Here is a 23,088-nt window from a genome sequence, read left to right as displayed (position 1 = left end):
TCACGAGTAATAGGGGTAGAACGGACCAAAGAATTTAGAAGGGAGGAGGTATATCTAAATAGAGGAAGAGAAGTAGATGAACTCTTGGCAGAGAAATGTGTGGTTTCAAGGAGAGAAAACGGGGAGAGTAGCGAGCGTTCAATAGAAAGCCAAAGAGGATCAAAAGGAGAAGGTTGTGAGACAAGCTATCTAGAGGCTTGACGTAAAGAGAAGGCCTTATGATAGAGACGAAAATCTGGGAAATTGACTCCACCATTCGATTTCGGTTTTCGAAGAATGGATAAAGCAACCCTGGACTTTTTATTATTCCATAGAAAGACAGGAGTCAATGCGTTTAAAGTAAATATCTGGAATGTGTACGGGAAGCATGGAAAGAATGTATATGAGGATAGGGGATATCATCATCTTGATCGAATCAAGCCGACCCCACCACGAAAGATAAAGAGGATTCCAAGAGGATAATAATTTATCAATACGGGAAAGAGCTATAGACATATTCAATTGAATGGATGAGGAGATAGAATTAGAGAACCATATACCGAGATATTTAATTTTAGAGGAATTCCATGCAAAGCCAGTGGAGGAGAACTGATGGGAGAAACAGAATTTTGTAAGAGGAAGAATCTCAGTTTTGTCAGAGTTAATCTTATATCCAGAGACCTGCGAGAAGGAATCAAACTCAATTAATAGAGCCGGAATAGATTGCTCAGGGGCAGAAATAAATAAAAGAATGTCATCGGCATATGCAGAGAGTTTCAAATGTGTTTTTCCATACAGAAAACCGGAAATAGATGCATTGTTTTGAATAGACGTCAGAAATGGTTCAAGGGCGAGAACAAAAAGAAGTGGAGATAAAGGACAACCTTGACGGACACCACGCTGGAGAGGAAAATACGAGGATACATGACCGTTGACTAGTACTGATGCTTTGGGGGCCGAATAAAGTAAAGAGATAAGGGAGATAAATTCAGAACCAAAGCCATGCCAGCGCAAAGCAGCAAATAGAAAGGACCAATCCACTCTATCAAATGCTTTCTCAGCATCAACAGAAATAGCAGGAAGAGGAATGGAAAGAGATGTGACTTTATTTAAAACATTGAGGAAAAGACGAGAGTTGTCCGAAGTGAGTCTGCCCTTAACAAAACCGCATTGTTCCTTACCAATAAGGTGGGGCATAAGAGGGTCCAAACGTAGAGCAAGGAGTTTGGCAAATAATTTATAATCCACGTTGACTAAAGATATCGGACGCTGGTTTTTACAGAATTGAGGGTCACGACCTTCCTTGGGGAAAAGGCAAATCGTAGCTTCATGAAAAGTGCCAGCCGCAGAACCGAAAAGAAAGAAAGATTGAAAAAGAGATAGAAGTTTAGGGAGCAAAAGGTCAGAGAAATGCATGTAAAATTCCACAGAGAAGCCGTCAGGACCCGGTGCTTTACCCTTAGTAAGAGTCCTTAAGGCGCTATCAAGTTCAGTAATAGAAAGGTCATGCTCAAGATCAGGAAAATTAAGGTGGGGGGTGGAGGGGGCAGGGAGCCTATCAAAATAGGATTGAAGAAGTGAAGCGGAAGGAGGAGATTCAGGGGTATAGAGGGACTGATAGAAAAGTTGGAATTGGGTAAGAATGTCCTGTTCTGTATGAAGAAGTAGGCCATCTGAAGAGTAAATGGAGTCTATAGAGGTGCGCTCCTTACGAGTTTTAAGATAGTTAGCTAAAAGCTTACCCGACTTATTGCGACCCCCATAGTAATGAGCACTACTCCGAAGCAAAACTAAAGAGGCATTATCAGTAGTGGTTTTATTAAAGTCAAGTTTAGCACGTATAAGATCTGGCAAAACAGAATTGTTAGAGGAAGTATAGAATTTATGCTCTAAAGATTTAATATGAGCCAACAAGCCTTTCTGTTTATTAAGAAAGTGCTTCTTTTTTTTAGAAACGAAATCAATAACAAAACCACGGGCGGTTGCTTTAAAAGAGTCCCAAATAACATGAGGAGCCAAAGAGGGGTCAGAGTTAAGTAAGAAGAATTCCTTAGCAAAGGAGAGAAAAGAAGAAGAGAAAAGAGGGTCAGTAAGGAGAGAATTATTAAATCGCCAGCGAGAGGACTTAGGAGGTGCAGGAAGAAGATCGAGGGTCGTGACAATAGGGGCATGGTCAGAAATAACTATGGGTTCGATAGAAGAGGATAAGAGGTTCTGAGAAAGGGGTTGAGAAAGAAAGATATAATCAAGGCGGGAGAGAGAGGCATGAGGAGGTGAGAAAAAGGAGTAATCAAGAGTAGCAGGGTGTGAAAGTCTCCATGAATCAATGAGATGTGAGTGTGAAATGGTGTCGAGAAATTGTTTGTGTGATTTGTGAGGAGTAAAACGGACGGAAGATTTGCGACCAAGAAACGGATCAACAATCTGATTACAATCACCTCCTAAAATAAACATGGTATCTCTATGCTGAAAACATTTCGAGGTAATTAAAGGCCAAAAATTACAGTCAGGGTGAGTAGGGCCATAAACATTAAGAACAGTTAAAGATACAGAATTGATTAATAACTTAACTAATACCCATCGACCTTCAGTGTCAGTCTCTTGGGAAACAACCTTACATTTTAGTTTTTTGTGACATAAAATAGCAACACCATTTTTTTTATTAGAAGAGGGAGAGAACAAAACCGTACCCACCCAGCCTCTCTTCAACTTAAGCGATTCAGCCTCAGTAAGATGGGTTTCCTGTAAAAGGACTAAATCTGGGTTATAAGAAGCTAGGTGGGAAAGGATTCTCTGTCTCTTAATCGGGTTAATACAACCTTTTACATTCCATGAAATAACTTTGAAGGCAAAAACTGTAAAATCATGAACACAGAAAACAAGCCATAACAACAAGAGTTAAAAAAGAAGTGCCAATAAATACGTGAGAGGAAAGTACGAAAAAAAAGAAAAGCAAAAGGTACGTTTAAAAGGGAATAGGAAAAAAGATACAGTAATAGTACAAGCAGAGAAAAGGTAGAAATAGACAATAAGGGAAGCAAAAGAGAAAGGGAAGAAGAGGAAGGACAGGAAGAAAGAAATACAAGAAAAGACAGTGCATATCCAAAAAGGACGACTGAACGAAACATACCTGAGGGGGAGAAAAGGAAGATGACGGGGTTATGGAAGGATTCGACAAGAGAATGACCACCCAAAGCCAGGAGAGCCAGCCGCACCAGGGCGGGAAACGAACAAAACGAACCACATGGGATGGAGCGAAGTACACCAGCCAGTCTAGATAAGAGAGAAGATAATGCAAACAATTATACTAAAAGCATCAATATAAAAGCAAAAAATAAGTGCAAGAAGGAATACATATCAGCAACTAATGAAGAACAACGACAAGAGGGACAAACGGATGCCAATACAAGAACATTAACCGCAAGACCTGCAAGAAAAGGGGGAAAGAAAAAAAAAATAATCAACCATTAGCAGAATTGGAGGTATCCATGCCAGCATTAATTTGGATATGAATAACATTTTTGAGTTCGGCAGGATCATGAAAAGTCCAGGTCTGATTTTGATGGGTCACCTTGAAGAGACAGGGATGGAATAAACCATATCTAGCACCAAGAGAACGAAGAGGAGGCCGAAGATTCAAAAATTCTTTCCTTCTTGCGGCAGTGACATTAGAGACATCCTGAGAGAAGAACACCCTCTGGCCCATCCAGGAGACTTGGCGCTTGGAACGAGCTGCAGAAAGGACCAGAAGGAGGTCAGTGAACTTCAAAAATAGAATGATGACACCTCGTGGCTTAGTTGAAGATGAGGAATGAGGGCCAAGTCTGTGGGCTCTTTGGATACTTAGAGAAGTAGTAGTAGGGATGTCCAAAAGTTTCAAAAGAAAAGAGGAGAAAAACGCAACAGGGTCATCTCCTTCCAAAGATTCCGGCAGACCATAAATACGTAGATTATTCCTCTGATTTCTATTTTCCAAGTCCTCGGTATGTTGTTGAAGTGCGAGAACAGACTTTTCCAGTGAGGAAATACGTTGAGAGTTAGTGTGAATATCCGTAACCTGCTGTTCCATGGAAGACACCCGGCTGTCCATAGTCGCCCATTTCGCCTCAAAAAGCTGCATCTTTGTATTAGTCTCCTCCACAAATGGACGTAGAGCGCGAATTTCCTCCAGCAGTAGCTCCATAGAGATAGGAGACGGCGGCTTATCAGGAGGAGGAGAGTCTTGCTTCAAGCGCTTAGACGATGTAGCAGAGGGAGACGGCTTATTTAAGGCTGATTGTGGCGGAGAGGAGCGATTGGAAGCCGCTGTCGCCATTTGATCTGTGGATGAAGATTGTTCTGCTGTTGGGGAAGAAGAGGATGAGGGCGTAGAAGAGGTCTTCGATGGAACAAAGACGAACTTTGGGTTACGCAGCATGCTCATAGAGACCTGAGCGTGCAGAAAGTGTGAAACAGGACAAAAACACCTGTGCACCCAGGTAGAATGGAACACAGGGACCAGGTGGCCGTCTTAATCGGCAGGTGATTTAGCTGATACCCTCCACACTGGTCTAACTGCACTGCGCCTCAATGACATACAAAATAGTGATGATACTATGAGGTTCTTACTGATCTCCAACCAAATCCATAAAGACTTCCAGTGCTTCAGTAAAGAACAAGAGGCTCCAAAGGAGCTGATACCAGGAAAGGCATCGTATGGTGTTTAAGGACATGTTCCCCTATCATATATACCAGTAGTAACTCATTCCAGGGTGGTGTCACAACAACATTGCCCAATAGCAAGAATGGCTCCGTTGGAAGCTGGCTTGACAGGTAAAGTAAGCTCTGTGGTGCCTCAGGAGATTTACACAAGCGCCACAGCAAAGGAGTCCACACAGTAAAATCTATCGCAGTGTCCAAAAAACAGATTATTTACTTCTCAGGACCATCAGCGCAGACGGGGAGGACTCAGGGAGAAAGCAACGAGCAGCAGCAGAAGTGTTTCACTCAAGCGCGCTGGCATCGTGAGAGCGTCGCGAGAGAAACAAAATGGCGGACGCGCTGAGGCGTTTAGAAAATACGCCGAAAATAAAACGTGCTCCCAGACCTCACCAGATGCGCCTCACATTCCGACTCTGAATACTGCCGTGGAAGCCGGTAGCGGAGTAGAAAAAACCTCCGTAAATCATGCAGGTTCGCCCCGGTACGACGGAGCTCCGGATCTAAGCGGCCATCTCCGCCGGCGTCCAAGCCACGCCCCCCGGAGTTGGCTGGTTTTAACGGGACAGTTGTTCTTTTAATTGATGAGATGATCTATTCTTATTCCATGTGTTTTTAACTTGATGTGGATTTTAGGTACACATTGCATTGAATGTTGGGAGATTTGGGATATCGATTTTTTTATATTGCATGAAGTATTTTCGATGTACTTTTATGATTTGAAAGAAAATCGAATAAAGTTATAACTAGCCAACTGACTCATACAATCTGCAACCAAGATCCTGCAATTTTGAAAATTCTGATGTTCATCACTGTAAAGGTTTAGATATCATCGACACAGCTCATGAACTCCAAAACATAAAATAAAATCAGCTGAGCAAGCAGGCTGACAGAAAGATTAAAAAGAGCGGGGCCCTGAGGATCACCAGATGAAGGTGAAGCCGAAATGCACTAAATAGATTGCTTGATATATATTTGCTACATAGGGCTTTACACAATATTTTTCAGAAGATTGAAAATGTGTAACAAAACCTGTCCCGGTTGTAAGCAACAGATCAGGGGCCATCTATAGCTAAGGCTGCACAGCTCTAGAAGGCTTAAAATGCAAGGGTTTATTTTGAGCACAGATGAAGCTGACAAGAGCTATTCTTGGGAAACCATATGCTTGGATTGTAAAACCAAAGCCAAAGTAGCCTTCGCTCCTCCATGACCTGAAAGAGCAGAATCATGATACAGCTTCATAACACAGACAGAATAAACTTGGGGGCATATATTATCAAGAAACGGCGTTAAAATTATCGCCGCTTTAGCGGCAGAAAACTGCCGCTAAAGCGGCGATAATGGGCTTGATAATATGCCCTTGGGAATTCCAATAGAAGCCCATGTTATGGTGTCAACATGGGCTTCTATTGGAATTCTCAAGGGCATATTATCAAGCCCATTATCGCCGCTTTAGCTGCAGTTTTCTGCCGCTAAAGCGGGGATAATTTTAACTTCGTTTCTTGATAATATGCCCCATAGCTTGTTGGCTGAAATACTACCATTAATTTTGCTGAACGAAGGGGCATATTATCAAGGACGGCGTTAAAAATTATCGCCGGTTTAGCGGCAGAAATCTGCCGCTAAAGCGGCGATAATGGGCTTGATAATATGCCCTTGGGAATTCCAATAGAAATCTATGTTCTGGTGTCAACATGGGCTTCTATTGGAATTCTCTAGGGCATTTTATCAAGCCCATTATCGTCGCTTTAGCGGCAGTTTTCTGCCGCTAAACCGGCAATAATTTTAACGCTGTCCTTGATAATATGCCCCAAAATGAGTCTTCAAACAAAGATCTTCCAATTCACTTGTTTCAACTATTCTTGTACCATCTTGACAGAACCGATCCAAGGACGCATTCTGGAATGTAAGTAATAATGAAATCATAGTCCTGGCCACTTGAATTACACAGCAGGGAAGATCAAATTATGTGGCAAGAAATGGCAAATTATGCGGCGTAATGAAGCACATTTTTTATATTATTCCTTCCTTATTTGATTCAATGTTTTTACCAGGTTAGCACTGTCTGGGCAAAGGTTTCAACTCAGTATGAGTTTTAACAGCCAAATACACAGTAAGCATCAGAATGGACCAGTCAACTTTAACATAAGGTCTTTCGCTGCGCAACAACACGTGTCATTGTCTTTTTAGTAAATTTTGATCTGGTTGATCTAGGAACCTTTTTTAGGTAAAATCGGTAGATTATGCAGCAGATGATGGATTATGCGGCAAATCCATAATTATGCGGAAAACACAACGGCCGCAAAATCGCATAATTCCCGTGGCCCTGCTTGTAGGTGAGTCAGATCCTGCATCCCAGAGACAGAGACGTGGATGATTGCGCGAGGGAGCGTCACAAAACGAAGTCGAATGACCTAGATTATTTCCTGGTAGGGTGTTGTTTTTCGTGAACAAATTACTCAACTCGTTTTACAACATCGGTATGGATTTAAGGTAACGTCGTGTGTCGTTGGTGGCTCTTAGAAAACCTATTTGACCATTATCACACACCTCACACGCAGAGCAACAGCACGGAAACCTTCGTGCCGCGAAATATTTAAAACGTATCATCAGCTACATGTGAGTAGTTATTCGCTTTATTTTATTGGTCTTTAATGTCAGTGCACGGCGTGCAACGATTGTGAAGTGTGTGTACTCACAAGGGGAAGGTTGGTGAGCATCTGTTAACGAGTATACTTTCTAATCTCTTGTTTTGATTTCCAGGAGCAGAGATAACGCGACCTTTGCTTGGCAAGGGTGTAGCGCCTCTGAGAACTCGACGGAACGGGGCGCGAAGGGGCTTTACAAGCAAGGATCCGTCAATGATTGGCAAGCACGTCTCCCCTTGCGAAAACAACTGCACGGAGCGGACGAGTGCTGTCCTGCGCCGCAAACATTTACACAAGAGACATCAAGAAAGCTAGCATTCCACGTCAGAAGCGGCATGGGCAGCACGCACGAGGACGGCGTGGTCTACACAAACGCCTATCACGATACGGACTCCCCAGGCAGTTCTCTAAGACATCGCGAGACTCACTGTTCCAGGTAACACCTTTTGCTGAACTTTTTTTTTGTGGTTTCCGGGTCTGAAACCTATGGTGTGTTGCAGTGTCTGGCCGGTACAGCAAATAGGCCCGGGCAGCAATGTAAAAGTGGCCCCATTACAAATCGGATGGCTAAAAAATTGGCCCACTTTTGCAAATCAGACAGTTTTGAACCTGTAAAGACATGATGTGCGGGCTTTTGCAAGGTAAGGAAAACTGCATGCATCGGGGCTGGCTGCAGAGAATGTTTGTGACAGGATCAAGGGAATCAACAGTGAAAACTAGCCCCCCCCCCCCGCCCCCGGCCATAAAACAGGCCCACAAATATTCAGTAAGGCCAACACACTGACCAAAGCCTGCCCTTCTGGCACTGCCAGGTTGCCCTGTAAGCCAGTAATGCCCTGGTGTATGGGTGCCACTCAGGCATATTCTGACAGACCACTAGCAGAGATTATCGGGTTCATAGATTAAACACTTCTGGTTGAACATAACTAATGTGCAGACTGAATCTGGTTGGACTCTGGTGGACTTCTTTTCTACAGAAGTCCAGAACACCTAAGGGGGTTAGTTAGAATGTGTTTGATTAACATAAATGGAGAAGTGTAGCTCACTGGTTAGAGCAGGCATACCCTGAAGCAGAGGTCAGACCCGGGACCAGGGTTCGATTCCCGACGCGGCAGGGTCTGGAGCCCAATTGTCCACGGACTTGATAATTCTCGCTTCGGTGCCCACTCTAAGCATGAGTTCACACTAGGCAGCTCTGGGCAACTAGCTTGCTTAATCTCCACAACGGCCCCCCCGCGGCGGGATGCCTGGCTTTCACCTTGGGGATGCCCAGTATGGATTATCTCACAGGGAAAAACCAGGACGGGTTCCCAATGCAAGCGCTGGGATGCCCAAGGGTAACCGTGCGCGATATAAAACTCCTAATAATAATAATAATAATAAATGCAAAGAATGGTTACAATGGGAGTCTGCCCCCCTTTGAAATTGAACTCTCAAACCTAGAAAATGGTAATTAAGGGAGCACTGTATGGTGGACTAGTTATTCCTTAAGAAACTAGTCATTTGTGTAACACTGATCTCAAAATCTATCAATGATCCAAACTCCAAAAATTGAACATCAGTAATGATCCCAAAAAGAGCATCAGATTGTCATGTGTATTATTTTTGTTCTTTCTTTTATTGCTTTATTTCTTTTCACATTTGTGATGTATAAAGATTCAACCAACACGTTTCAACCCACAACCTGGGGACTTCTTCAGGTCTGTTAAAAAACATACAAAACAGCAACTTAAAAATCATGTAAACAACATAAGTACAAAAACATTTTTATGATACTCAAAGACAAAACATCCTCCAAGACAGTATGCCCAATGCACAATCTAAATAACAGTTAAGACAAATATTAAAACAATATAGAACAGTATATAAATGCTCACTACATGTATCAATAAAGTTTGTGAAGACACCAGAAAAAGAAAGACAATTGTACATTACACCCTTCATTCAAATGTTGCGCTCAGGAACCATACAATCAAATCAAAGGTACAGACAAAACTCACTTATTTCTTTTTTGTTTGTCCAATGCCACATTGATAGTTACAACTTGACTTGATGCTCAAATAGTGGAACAAATTTTTGTTTGTCGATATGATTATTATCTTTCAAATATAACAAGCCTGTGCTGAATTTAAATCAGAGAATGCCTTATACATGCTTCCATTTTAGTAATCTCATAAATTTAGCAGGTACCATAAAAACAGAAAACCAATGGACTCCTCAAAATGTGTTATTTGTGAAATCTCTAACCTAAGTCGGCTCTCAGCAACATCATCTCTTGCTTTATACGAGTTAAAGTTTACCCACAAACCATAGTATCCAGAAGGCTTCTTTTTTGAGCCTCCATTGATTTCTTTCACGTATTATCTGTTGACTTGTCACCTTTGCGTGTGCTGTGATGTGGTTGGACTGTGTACGCTTAGCAAATACGTTTTATATACCTGAGATGGCACTGCTGGTGTCTTGGATCACATGACTTTGGGATGACTTATTACTAATATTATTACCTTGATGCCAGAGGCATTTAAGCTATGGCTGTCTTGTATCACCTATGTAAGGACCTTCCAAATTGATAAATACTTTTTCTATATTACTTCTGGCATCGCGGTATGATGCACTAATGCTGGTAATCTTGCATGGTGTGGCCACTAATGTAATCTTGCCTTACTTGGTCACTACAAAAAACCTAAAAATATTAGTTGCTCTGGATGTTTTTCATTGAGCATAAGTAGTCCATATAATGAAAAAGGTCAGAGACCCCCTGCTCTAGAAAGTGCTAATGCAGATATTAGATAATTAGATGACGTGGCAGATATGAATTACATTGTGTTGTATTGTATTGTAATTGCATTTATATAGCGCCTACTACCCCTGACGAGGCGCTTCAATTTATTCTGCTGAAGATTTAACAAATTATCTGAAAAGAGACGCATGTTCTCCATGTGCCTAAAGAGAGCAGATTAATTTTATTTTTTATACACTTTTCTCCATTCATCATAATCCCAGCAAGAGTAGTGGTGATCCATGGGAAGTTAAATTAAAACATTTTGCAACTTTTCAGATCTCGTTCTAGGGAAGGAAGACAAAAACATTGCTTACTGGTTTAAACAATGCTGTATCAGCCTTTTAGTGAGATTTCAACCACATCTATATCAGAAGGCACTAAGCCTACACCTTGGATTCATTTGGAGTGATGCACACTTCCACCCCTCACCACAACCAGCACTGACTACATATAGTACAATATGTAAGACAAATAGCAGAAATGTAGAATGGCTCATGAGATAAGAGTGAAAATGGAAATACTGGATATCTCTCTTGATAACTTTATTTCGGTCAAAGACCATAAAAGTGCAAATAAAATACATACAGAGCACAAGAGATTAAAACAATACAAAACAACAATTGTTAGGAACAAGAATTAAACTCAAAAGTTATCAGAAGAAAAAATAAAAACAACCATACTCAATCACATATGTTATACAAAGATTTGCCTTCTGCGCCACATGCCATGTAGGAAGCGGGATACCGAAAAGACAACAAGGGGATGAGTATCGAAAGTCAAGACCCGACTGGCCTGCGCACAATGGCGAAATCCAAAGTTCCTACATTGTTGGATTAACCAACATTTCCTTATTTTAACATATGCAGGACAAAAAAACATAACGTGGGGAACGTCTTCACGTTTATGGTTACATACAGGGCAAGCTTCCCCATATGATTTGGACCATTTAGAGGTAAAAGACCTAATGGGCAGGCTACCATACCTTAGTTGGAGATACAACTTCCTCGCTAGGGGAGGTTGTATTGCATCTAGGAATTCCTCGAATCAGAGTTCCATTTTTACTAGGAGGAACTCAGCGGACAGCCTGCCCAGGGTTACCGATGTCTGCAGGGCTAACAGGTTCTGCCTCCTCAACTGGGTTTGGAATTCCAATTTCGGCAACCCCGGACAAGACAGCTCAGGTGTCTCCCAAAGTTGTGGGATACCTACCCGCTTACTAAGAGCCCTAATATGGAGCAACCATTGGATGTTTTTACTTTTTAGCAAGGGCCAAATCTCCAAAAACTCTGCTCTATAGGGAGCCAATTCAGGGACAGACCACAGACTCTTCCAATAGAGCATAGGTCTTGCAGCTACAAGCTCCTCTATCGACTCCAGCCCCAGATCGAATCGCAGAGGAATGAGTGGTGTGCTTAGAGGTAATCCTACCAAATTCCTCATAACATTCTGCTCCACCCTCAATAGATTAGATGTATTTTTATGGCCCCAAAATTCAGCGCCGTAGATTGAGGCCATTCTAGCTTGAAGTCGATAGATTTCAAGGGCCGGGGCAACCGGTTTAAGGTCAGATATTCTACGAACTTGGCTAATGCCCCCAATTATTTGTGTTAGCTTGAGGGCCAATTTGGAAATTTGAAAACCCCAATCAAAATTCTCCGTTATGGTTATGCCAAGGTAAACAAAGGTTTTGACCCTCTCCAGGGAACTACCATTGAGGACAGGGTTCGGGCGTGTTTGCCTCGGGGGATTGAAGATCATAAACTTTGTTTTATCCAAGTTAATCTCCAATCCCCGTGAAGCACAGAACGCCGCGAAGCCGTGCAGAATACGCTGAATGCCCGATGATGTTTTGGATAACAACAGAGTGTCATCCGCAAACATCAGAGCGGGCACTCTCCCGGTCACTAGTCTAGGAGCATCATTGTCGATTATACCAGACAAATGATCTACAAGACCATTGATATACAGACTAAATAGTGTTGGGGCCAAAACGCAACCCTGGCGTACTCCCTTCAGAACAAGGAAACGTTTTGAAAGGTCCCCATGCCTCCCACACCTAACCCGGGCATAATTACCTGTATGTAGTCTAATTAGTACGGCCAAGAGGTAGGGTGGGAGACCCAGATCTGTCAGGACCTTCCCTGGGCACAAGATCGAAAGCAGCCCGCAGGTCAACAAAGACAAGGTAGAGGCTGCCACCCTCCACACTTGCCGTTTTCCAAAATAAAACCTGCAGACGAAATATTTGGTCCAGGGTGGAAATGCCTGGCCTAAAACCTGCCTGGAGAATTGTCAATACTTCATTCTCCTCCATCCAAACCAAAATCCGATCCAGAATAATCCTGCCCATTAGTTTTTGAGTTGTATCTATAAGGCTAATGGGCCTATAGTTGGATGGGGATAACGGACAACCTTTCTTATAAATGGGAACGATCTCAGCTCCGAGCCATGTCCCCGGCAAATCAGTCCCTGATAGAATCTCATTGAACAAGACAACCAAATATGGAGCCCATATTTTGGGCTGGGTACGAAATAGGTCTCCTGGCAGTTTGTCCAAACCAGGGGCCTTATTGGGAGATAACCTTCCTATTGCTAACTCAACCTCCTTCAGGGTAATAACATCATGCCATTGAAGATGGCACACTTCCCCAACCTCTTTATGTTCCCTCCTCCGCCGGCCGCCCAAGGCCCCTATCAGTCGATACTCATAGCGGGAGCCCGGGGAGGCCGGCGGGTGAGGCACCCCGTCCTCCCCATGTTCCAAAACAGCCAACCCCATCAATCCTGATTCCTTAGGGAGTTTACTACTTGGGTCTGATATAATCTCTAATTCGACGCTAGCATATAGAGCTTCAAAGTGTGCCTCCCACACTGTGGATGCTATATTAGGGGCGCATACCCGGTCGCCCCCGCTAGTGCCTGTAGCAACAATGGTCCAAAAGGATTTGGTGTCCCTGCGCTTAAGTGCAGATCCGAGCTCCTCCCACATCTTATCCACCCAATCCTTCTTACCCCCTATAATTGCTTTTTTATAGAGAAGTCGAGAATTATTTATACCTACTTTATCTTGGGATTTAATTGATGCTAATAGCTCTTTTTTTGCCTTTCTACAGACGGCATCGTACATGGGGTGTGTCTTAGCCCGCGGTGGGTTTCCCACAACCGCGGAGCAAAGCACATCCACTAGCTCGTCTGCCAATTGCTTGTGAATTTTCACAGCTCTGCCCTTAGAGACATCATCCCCCATTTCGGAAATCAATGGTATGGCTATATTATATATTTTAGCCAGTTTAGTGGGGGACTCCTGTAGATATGGCCATTTTACCCTACGTCTATTGTTAGCCATAATGTAGGGCGGGATTACACTGGTTGCTTTGGGCATCAAATTTGTCAGCCCAAAACTTCCAACTTTCAATGTTAGTACGAGGGCATTGTGGTCACTATCATATCTGGGTACCACCCTGAACTCCAGCAGCCTATCCCAATATTTTACTTCCATCATTATATAATCGATGATGGAAGTTTGGCGTAGCCTGTTAAACGTAGCTGTCCCGGGTCTATCAGGCTCCATCCGCCCATTGCACGCCCGCATTGACATTATGAGAGAGAATGATTGTAATTGTTGGACCAATGGGGACCATGCCTTAACAGGGGGGATCTGTGGATCAGGAACATGCCAGAACTGATCTTCATCATCCTGTTCATCGCCAGGGGCTCAAATTGGCAATTGAAGTATCCTCCAATGACCAAAACCGTTGTTGGGTCAAGTGACTGTATAAAATGTTTTAGTGCATCCAATGCAACAGACTCCTGCCCACTCTTAACTGGTCTTAAATAAATATTCAGTATAGCCACCTGGGGCCTATTTTCTGGGGTTAGAAGTACACATTGGACGTCTGGGGAGTTGGTAGGCATTTGTACAGCCCTGACACCCAGGTACGTGGCCACCCATATTGTAAGCCCATCCGATGGTATCCCCCTACCCCCTGTTGTAGCCAGGATATCAAAGGTGGCAAAACCAGACATAGCGCTCTCCTCCAAAGCCCAGGTTTCCTGCATTAAACAGATATCATGCAAAGCCATGAAGGAACCCCACTCGGGCAAAAGCAATTTATTTTTCAGCCCAGCCACATTCCAGGACAACATTTTTATATTACCATCAGGTCTCACAGGATCGGATGGTGCTCGTTCCAAGCCTGGGTGAATCCCGACACCTGGAATTAGATTTCTAGGGTCAGATATCCTTTCCTTGGTCTCACCACAAAATGGTGGATCGTTAGGGGCACTAGACTCCACAAGTTGTTTTGGTGCCCCCAATTGCATCCCATCTTCGGGGATACGAAGATGGTGTATTCTTGTGTTCACTAGATCAGTGCTAGAATCCTTTCCCTCCACTTCATTGACTTGTTTATAAGTACTGTTAGCCATAGAAGGTATAGAGTAATGCCCCACGGGGCATCAATCCACCAACTCCAAGGTGCTGAACCTATTTTTTTGAGGGAATAGGGAAAGTAAGGGGATATGTGGGCTTGTGCCCTCCCAAAATGAAATTCCCTGATGGGTACTACAAGAAGGTTCGTTGTAAGCGCCCTGTTGCCTAGAACTCAGATCCCAACCTATTCTTCTCTGGGCAGTGGGATAAAAAGATGAAAGAGGCAGGGGGAAGATTTGAGTATTCGACCAGATTGGCGATCCATTACATATGTGTTCTACGGCACATTTGTGCCTAAAATTTATAACCACACAATTTCCTGTCAGAGTTTTAGGTCCTGACCCAATCCAGTCGACTCTTCTAACAAATACAATTTCTCCTGAAGAGCTAGGGGGAGAAGGCCTGTTGGATATCACTCTATACCTTGACACACAACTGGGTACCGATGTCTGCAGACCAACCTGATTACCTAAATACAAATGGAAGAACTTTTAGTCGCCTGCCATTAAATATGAGAAATCTAACTTCTGCAGTGAGAGGATATACCTTTAGATTATGTCTGTGTATCCAACGCTCTGTGTCTTCAGCATGAAGCCGACCTTTCTGAAACTGAAATAAAAGATATAAGTGATCTCTGAAATGCTGATTAAACTCCCTCTCTATTGACAAGATAACTTCCCCTAATATTATTTACAAGTGCCTCCTGATATGGAATAGTGTAATTTCTGAAATCCCTTAGACTCAACTGAAAGTAATTCATTTTTGTTAGTACTGTCTGATTCATATTCTGGGTGACATAGGTATCACCTACTGAACACCATTTGTGCGTTATATGGACATTCAATACAATATAATGATCTATGGTGATTTAACCATTTTAGTTCAGCTGTTGAGATTTTACCAACTGCCGGGTTACCTTTACAGTGCGGCTGTCAGGAACATACATGAGAAGAAAATGCTTCTGGTGAATTCATTGGAAGCATTTACCAAAAAAAATCTAACTTTTAGTATTTTTTGTTTTGCTATACCACCAGCATAGGCTAATGGTGCGAACAACTTTCACATTTGATCGGTGCCAGGAGGCATAACTCTCCCCTCCTCCTCCCAAGCACTGACCTCTCCAGGAGAGGCAACCCTCGAACGGGGACAATATCCCCTTTCCAGTGCTGTCTCTTCTTTGTGGATCCCTGCTTTGGGATCACCCTCAGAGTATGATCCCCAAGCAGGGATTCACCGTACTAGTCACAAGGGAGAAGTTCATGGCAAGTGGAACAGACACTTGTGCAAGGGTCCACACATCTCCTCACCAAGAGCAAATCTTGCTGCCCTCCCAGGGGGCCAATTCAGGGTTTTGCTCCCAAATTGCTCCCGGGGAGGGGTGGGGTAGAAAGCTCACTAGACACCAAGGACTTTCACTGGCAGTAAATAAAGGGAATGGTGCTACCTAGCCTGACATCACAGCATGCACCCACCCCAGCAGGAGCATAGATTCTTATTTGTAAAGCGCCAACATATCAACCCTAAGGCACCGGGGGGTCGTCAGGGAGATTAGGTGAGCTACTTCCCAGAGTCAAATGATGCTGAGCTGCCCCTGTCACTGGGGATCGAGCTCTGGAGTCAGCCGCACTGGCTGCTGCGCCACACCTCTCCTTCTAGGCATAAAGTCTTTCAGCTTCTCCAGGTAGGGCAAACAGGTAGGGTGTTTGATCCAAGTCTGTCCTCCTGGTTATAAAGCCCATTAGATATCAGCAATTTCTTTTTTCGGGGGCAGCCTCCTGGGCACAGCCAGTGCACCACACCCAGGGTAACACAGTCTTTCGGCCTCCCAGGGGTGGGGGGAATGCTAGGTGGTTGGAAGTTTGTGGCTCCCCACAGATTCTATTAGTTTCTACCACGTAAATATGAGTAATAGGCATGATTCCAGCCGCAGTTTGAGATTTGCAGGGCATTGTTGGTAAGAAAGTGTCATGAGATTCGCAGACATCACACCATCATGAACTCAACTAGGTGTCTAGTTTTCAGACATGTCTGGGTTTGGTAGATTTCCCTTGGTGGCAGCTGAGCCTGGGCCTAAATACCAGAGCTCCCCTATCGCCAAAACAAGTAATTTGTTTGACAGCAAATATTGATGTTTTTTGTGTCACGAGTGCTAGGCACTTGCCACACAAGTGGGGTAATGTTTTTCTCTGGAGAAATGTGTTAACAACGGATTTTAGGAATTTTGTAGACTCCTGCAGAATCCAGAATTTTCGGACATGGAAATGTGAAGAGAATGCATGCTTTATCTAAAGTTTGAGGTTTGCAGGCTTTGTGGGGGTAAAAAAACGTTGGGGATCCACACAAGTCTCGCCCCTCTGGTCTCCCCTGTGTGTCTAGTTTTCTGAAATATCAGGGTTCAGTAACTTTACCTGGATGGCAGCCGAGCCCAGGCCCAAACACTTCCCCATCCCCATCCCCAAATCATGTCATTTTTTACAGGAGATGCGGATGTCTCCACATTGGGAGGTTTTTGAGGCCTTTTGTGAGCACTAGGCCCAGCCCCACAAGTGGGGTAGCATTTTTATTGAGAGAAGTATGGACATACTGGGTGGTAGGAATTTTGTGGATCCCAGCAGATTTCAGAAGTTTATGTCACAGAAATGTGAGGAAAATGCATAACGTTGGCCAAAGGTTGAGGTTTGCAGAACATTGTTGGTAAGAAAATGTTGTAATATTCATGCAAGAAATACCTCCCTGGACTTCCTGGATGTCTAGGTTTCAGAAATGTCTGAGTTTGGTCTATTTCTCTGGATGGTGGCAGAGCTCAGACCCAAAAACTGCACCTATCTCTATCACAAAATGACATCATTGATTTGACAGGAAATGGTGATGTCTTTGTGTTTCGGTTTTGGGCATTTTGTGTCACAGGCACCAGTCCCAGCTGCACAAGAGGGGACGAATGTGAGAATGGCCGGTAGTAGGAATTTTGGGCATCCTTGCATTATGAGTAAGAACACCTCGTGGAGTCCACACAAGTCAGATCACCCTGGACTCCTCTGGCTGTCCAGTTTTTAGAAATGTCTAGTTTGGGAGGTTTCTTTGGGGGCCTGCTGAGCCCAGGCCCAAGTAACACAGCTACCCCTATTGCCATAACAGGTCACTTTTTACCAGGAACTATTGATGTCTCCACGTTACATTTTGAGGGTGTTAAGGCCCAAGTAACACAGCTACCCCTTTTGCCATAACAGGTCACTTTTTACCAGGAAATATTGATGTCTCCACGTTACATTTTGAGGGTGCTAGGTCATAGGGGCACTAGGCCTAGCAGCTCAAGTGATTTACTGTGTTTATTGGGAGGAGTACAAAAACACAGATTTGTCTAGCATTTGTTATTAAAAATGAAATTTCTCTCCGATACTGGTTTCCAAATGTAAACATGTGAGCAAGAAAGATCAGATTCTGCCAATTGCCCTCTGAAGTACATGATAGCATTGGTAAACCCAAATTCAGAGCTGCAAAAATATCCATTATTCCAAGTGTCGGCATCGAGAGTGCATTAAAAACATTCCTAGGTTTTTAAAAAATCCAATTTTTTCATTCATTACATGTTACCTTATTGTTGCATGGTCATTACAGAATAAAATGTAATTAGAATCTGCAGATTAGTTGTTGGCTTAGGATACCACATGTTTTTGGACAACCAACAAACACTGCAGATCCTCGTGGCCAGAAATATCTGATGGACGTAACAGTATATTGATTTTGTAAATTAGACATCTGGACAAAACATTTTTACTTTTCACCAACAGCGCGCTGTCAGGAAAGCTAGTGTCCTTCCACTTACCACAGACAGGCTCCTTCAGGTACTCTTTCTTTCACTTTTCGTCCCTCTCCTTTAACCTGCCGTCCCTCCTCATTCTTTTTAAAACATCCCCCCTACCACCGCCCTACTTCTCTTTAATACTCCTGCCACTCTCCTCCCAGTACAATGCTTATTTTTCGTTGCTATTGCTTGTTAGGTCGAGCTTGGTCAGTGCTTGCGCTGCTCTGCAAGGCATGCTGTATTGAGGTAGGGACTTGAAGCTCAGCCCACTCTCTTATCTCAGTTTGTAACCTCCCATGGCTACACCCCCTGTTACGTGTGTTGTTACTCGGTAGGCTTTAAATACAGCCTCTGAGCACTATTTTCTCAAATAGCGTTGTCCTGCCTGCTGTTGCAGGCAGGACATGCTCTCTCCTAATGCTTTTTTTATTTTTATAGCACGTATTTGCAATGCAATAGGTCATGCCTTTGGGAGAGTTTAAGCTATTGGCATTGTAAATAACCCTAGAGATTTTCTTTATTTACAATTGTACCTAGAGATTTTCTACATTTGCAATTGTACCTAGAGATTTTCTATATTTACAATTGTAAATGACAATGCCTTTTATTTATCTATTTTAAAAACAACACATAATTAAAAGGCATTGTCATTTACAATGCCAATAGTTGAAACTCTCAAAAATGCGAGACCTATTGCATTGCAAAGGCTTGTTTTTAGTTGTGGTCACTCTTCCTTACAGTTGCTTTTTTGGGCCCTCTGTTCTGCTCTACTTTCGCTCTCTTCTGTGAACAAACCTGTCCTCAGCAACCCTAGAAGAACTTTTTCCTTTCCCTGCACCAGCCACGGCCCGTATAGCACTTGGCGGGGCAGCGCGCGCAACAAAATTCGTTTTTTTTCCCCGTTACTTACCTGAAATCGTCCGTATGCCGCATTTTACAACCCCCCACCCTGCCCCTTCCCCGCCACACGTCACCGCCCCGGTAGCACGCCCTATACGGGCCATGGCTGCCCTGCACTGCAGCATTAACCTATTTGACATCGTGACCGAGTGGTACTTCTAAAACCCATACATCACAGTAGACAGAATGATGCCTACCTGTCCGTGAGATGCCTCGTTTCTCCTGTTACACTCCTAAAAAGCATGCATTGGCCTGCTGCTGGCGATCTGATGGTATTGGAACACTAAAACAATAACATGTTCCTTTTTCTGTAGCACCGGGGAGATTAGGTGATTTGCCCAGAATAACAGGATGTTGAGGCGACACCGAGACTCAAATCTGGTTCCCCAGCTCCAAAGTGGGTAGCTCTGGCTGCTATGCCACATCCTCGGCCCTCTGTTGCCATTAAGCAGGGTTCTGCAAAGTCAGTCGTGGAGGGCCGGATTCATGCCAGATTTTTAGCATATGTCCGTTTAGATCCATTTAGTTATTTTAAACTGGCATGGATACGGCCAGCCAGGACCGGCTTTGGAGAACCTGGCCATAAAAGACACTAAGCGTAGATAATCTGTGCTGCCACTGCCTGCCACTCACCGGGCTGTGAGCACCCTTGAATTTCCAGGTCACCCAAAAAACAAAAGACTTATTGTGAACTTACAATGAGTAGTCTTTAATTTTACAAGAAAGTTAGAACTTCAAGTTAAACACCAAAAATATGGGGCGAGACTTTTAACAATCTAAGCACAAACTCTAATAGGAAAAAAGGGTTTCATGTTTGACACCTGATATTCCTATTATGAATTTTCACTTTGAACACACAAGTACACCAATTCCCAATACACATTTAATTTTGTTTTGATGTTAATACATAATTTGCAATGATGTTGTTAATTTGTTTTAGATTCATCATATGCGTCCATCTTAAATTATTCATATCCACCTTGCTGGTGCAATAGGGCATATCTTTGGCTCAACAGCAGAGTCGTAGATACAGACTTACTTTTTAAATCACATTCAGCCCCTGGAGTGTGGACAAGTTAATAGTAAAATAAATTGAACTTCAGCCATTACGAATGAAAAATAATGCCATAATGCACCATTATCACTTAGAAAGTCTACCAGGCAAACTATGGGTGGTTTGCTACAGTCAAATGCACTGTCCATTCAATATTTCGTTTATCTTTTCACAATTGCACCCACTTTTTGCTCTCTAAATTTAATTACTGTTTATGTATTTGAAAGGTTAAAGGAACCCCCTGTACCTAAGTGTATGGAGTTTGTTTCAATGCGGTATTTTAATTCAAAAGCCTGTCCTTAAAACACCCAACCCCCAAAAGTATATTGGTGTTCGAACGGTTTTAAAATTGGATAGAATTTTATACTGGAAGTCATTTTTGGCATTGATTAGGTCTGCTCAGCATTATGAGAATTAAAATGAGAACAACGGCTTTTGTCCAGTCTTTTCCGAAAGAACGTGGTGTTCGAGTTCAAAACAAAAAAGATCGCAAACCATAGACAAGCCTACAAACCAAACATTCATCTTGGGGCATAAAAGGATGACAAAATAATGCTTTATTTAAATTTGTCACATTTTGTGTGCGCATTCGTAACAAACTAACAATTCTGCACAACAGCACTTAAGACGTGCTGTACTGTTCAACTGGCGAGTTTTCCAGTCCTGGCTTTCTCCTTTGAACAAAATAAGGGGCATATGAGCAAAAACCGGCGTTAATTATCGCTAAGCGCACTTAGCGCTAGGATACTTTTCGCCGGCTAGCGTGGATTTTTATCACTGAGATAGCGTGCTATTAGCAACGCTTATCTCAAAAGCGATAAAAATCCTCACGCTAACTGCCTAACGTGAGATTATCGCTGGAAACCCAGCGATAATCTCACGCAATGTGGAGTTAGCTTGATGATAGGGACTCACAAACTTAGCCATGATATCCACCTTCCATAGGATATCATGGCTAAGTCAGTCCTGAAGCAGGCGTAAGGAAAGTAGCGATAACAGGGGTTTCCCTACTTTTCTTGCCGCTATGCTTCATAGCGTGGGGCTTGATGATAGGAGAAATGTCGCTTAGCGAAATTTCTCCTGTCATGTTAGGTCAGGAACGCCAACTTTGTATCTCATTAGAGATGCAGAGCTGGGCGTTAGGAATCCCTACGCTAACGCAAGTTTTCACTCGTTAGCGTGAGCTTGCTAATTAGGTGATAAAATTATCGCCGCTTTTCGGCCGAAAACGGCCGCAAAAACGGCGATAATTCTATCGCCTCGCCTTGCTGAAATGCCCCTAAGAGATTTTCAGCAAATCACGTCTGTTTTTTATTGAGCTTCAGTTTCTTCGTGTACATATGTTGTGAGCACTTAGAAGCCCCGAGCACTTTCATTTTTAAGTTTTTCCTACTGTGCGCATGCACTGTCAGTGAAAGCTATTGTTCTTTAACAAGCTTTGTAGCCTGTAGGTTTCGCCTATGTGACATCTATTGGGTTTGTAAATTTTTTTTAGACTTGTTGCACATCAATGCAGACATTGACTTCGTTATATTGCTTTTTTTCTTTACGCCATGTAGCCCAGTGCTGCTGTGCAACATGTCTAAAATTACATCGACAAACCCAATAGATGTCGTATAGGCGAAACCTATTGGCTTTGACAGTGCTTGTTTTCACAGTTTTTCTTTCATTGTCTAGTTTCTTTAGCGAAATCATGAGCTATTCATACAAATCACTGCTTTCTGAATTTAGACTTTTGTATAGTATGCATAGTTTTCTAAATTCACCCATGAGCTTCATTCACAACTGTTTCCATCAATAACTGCACGCAGGTTAAAGTCAAAATAAATAATAGGAAAAATGAACTAGCAGTTCAAAAAAAGTGTAAAAAATGAATGTTTTTACAGCTCTGCTTGTTCCTGAAATCTGAAAAATTTGTATTTAACCACTACAAACCTTTTGTTGCCATTTTCTTAAAAATATGCTTTGTTGCACAGCACTCTTTTCCTATTTTTTTTTAATCACGGACAATTCAGCTATTTTTGTTTTTTCCCCCCTATTCCCTCCAAGGAAATCCACAAACCCTGCATACCTCTAAAATCCACAGGACCTGGAGTAAAAAAGACACAAATCTGGTGTTTATATGAGGACTTAAGCACAAAGGACCTGGAATATCAAAATAAGGGCTTAGCACCAAGGGTACAAAAGTGTCAGCAGGCAACGGGTTAAATATACAATACTTTCAGTTTCTTCACAAAAATCATTCAAATTCAAAACAATCTGAAAACAGTCCCTAAATTATTTGGCAAAAAAACTCTACTTTAAGAAATATTTCAGAGGTTGTCTTTTCCCAAATGACATTGCTTCCAAAATACTTCTTTGCAGAAAGACATATTCTCTCCAACATTAATTGCAAATCCAAGAATCAAGCACAAAGCAGTGGCTGGTAAAACATTGAACACCCACAAACGTGAAGCTTCTTGCCAAGCTGCACCAGCAGTAAATGTACCCCATCATTCTCGGAGAGTACTCAGTGCAGATGGACTTTAATCACTATGGGGCAAATGTACAAGGGGTTAACGCCGCTTTAGCGGCACTTTTCCAACGGTTTTGCGGCGATATTTTTATTGCCGTATGTACAAGCTGTTGCTAACCTCTGTTAGTGGCATTTTCCCAGCAAAAACGTTCATTCTAAAGATTGCCACGTCTGTTAGCGATAATGACATGCAAGGGAGGCGTTCCCGTGCAAAAACAGACGCTAACCTCACTTCGTGATATTTACAAGGGGATTCCTGAAGTTTGGAAGACCAAAAA

At 42.9% G+C, this 23,088-nt stretch overlaps 1 protein-coding gene across 3 annotated transcripts in view; it reads left to right on the top strand.

The window, feature by feature from the left end:
- LOC146805832 (N-acetylated-alpha-linked acidic dipeptidase 2-like) overlaps positions 1-23,088 on the top strand; it is a 768,743-nt gene that overhangs the window by 16,864 nt on the left and 728,791 nt on the right. The window contains exons 1-2 of one of the 3 annotated variants that reach the window (XM_085623133.1): positions 7,164-7,296; positions 7,441-7,761. In XM_085623133.1, the coding sequence (XP_085479259.1) occupies positions 7,295-7,296; positions 7,441-7,761 (323 nt within the window). In that variant the 5' untranslated portion in view covers positions 7,164-7,294. Of the gene's footprint in view, positions 1-7,163; positions 7,297-7,440; positions 7,762-7,841; positions 7,967-23,088 lie in introns of those variants that run through there. The other 2 variants (XM_085623135.1, XM_085623136.1) reach the window with 2 other exon arrangements.

Source organism: Triturus cristatus, chromosome 8 (genome assembly GCF_964204655.1).
Source record: "Triturus cristatus chromosome 8, aTriCri1.1, whole genome shotgun sequence".
Taxonomy (NCBI): domain Eukaryota; kingdom Metazoa; phylum Chordata; class Amphibia; order Caudata; family Salamandridae; genus Triturus; species Triturus cristatus.
The sequence above is the reverse complement of the archived record's forward strand: the minus strand, read 5'-3'. Positions and strand labels throughout refer to the sequence as shown.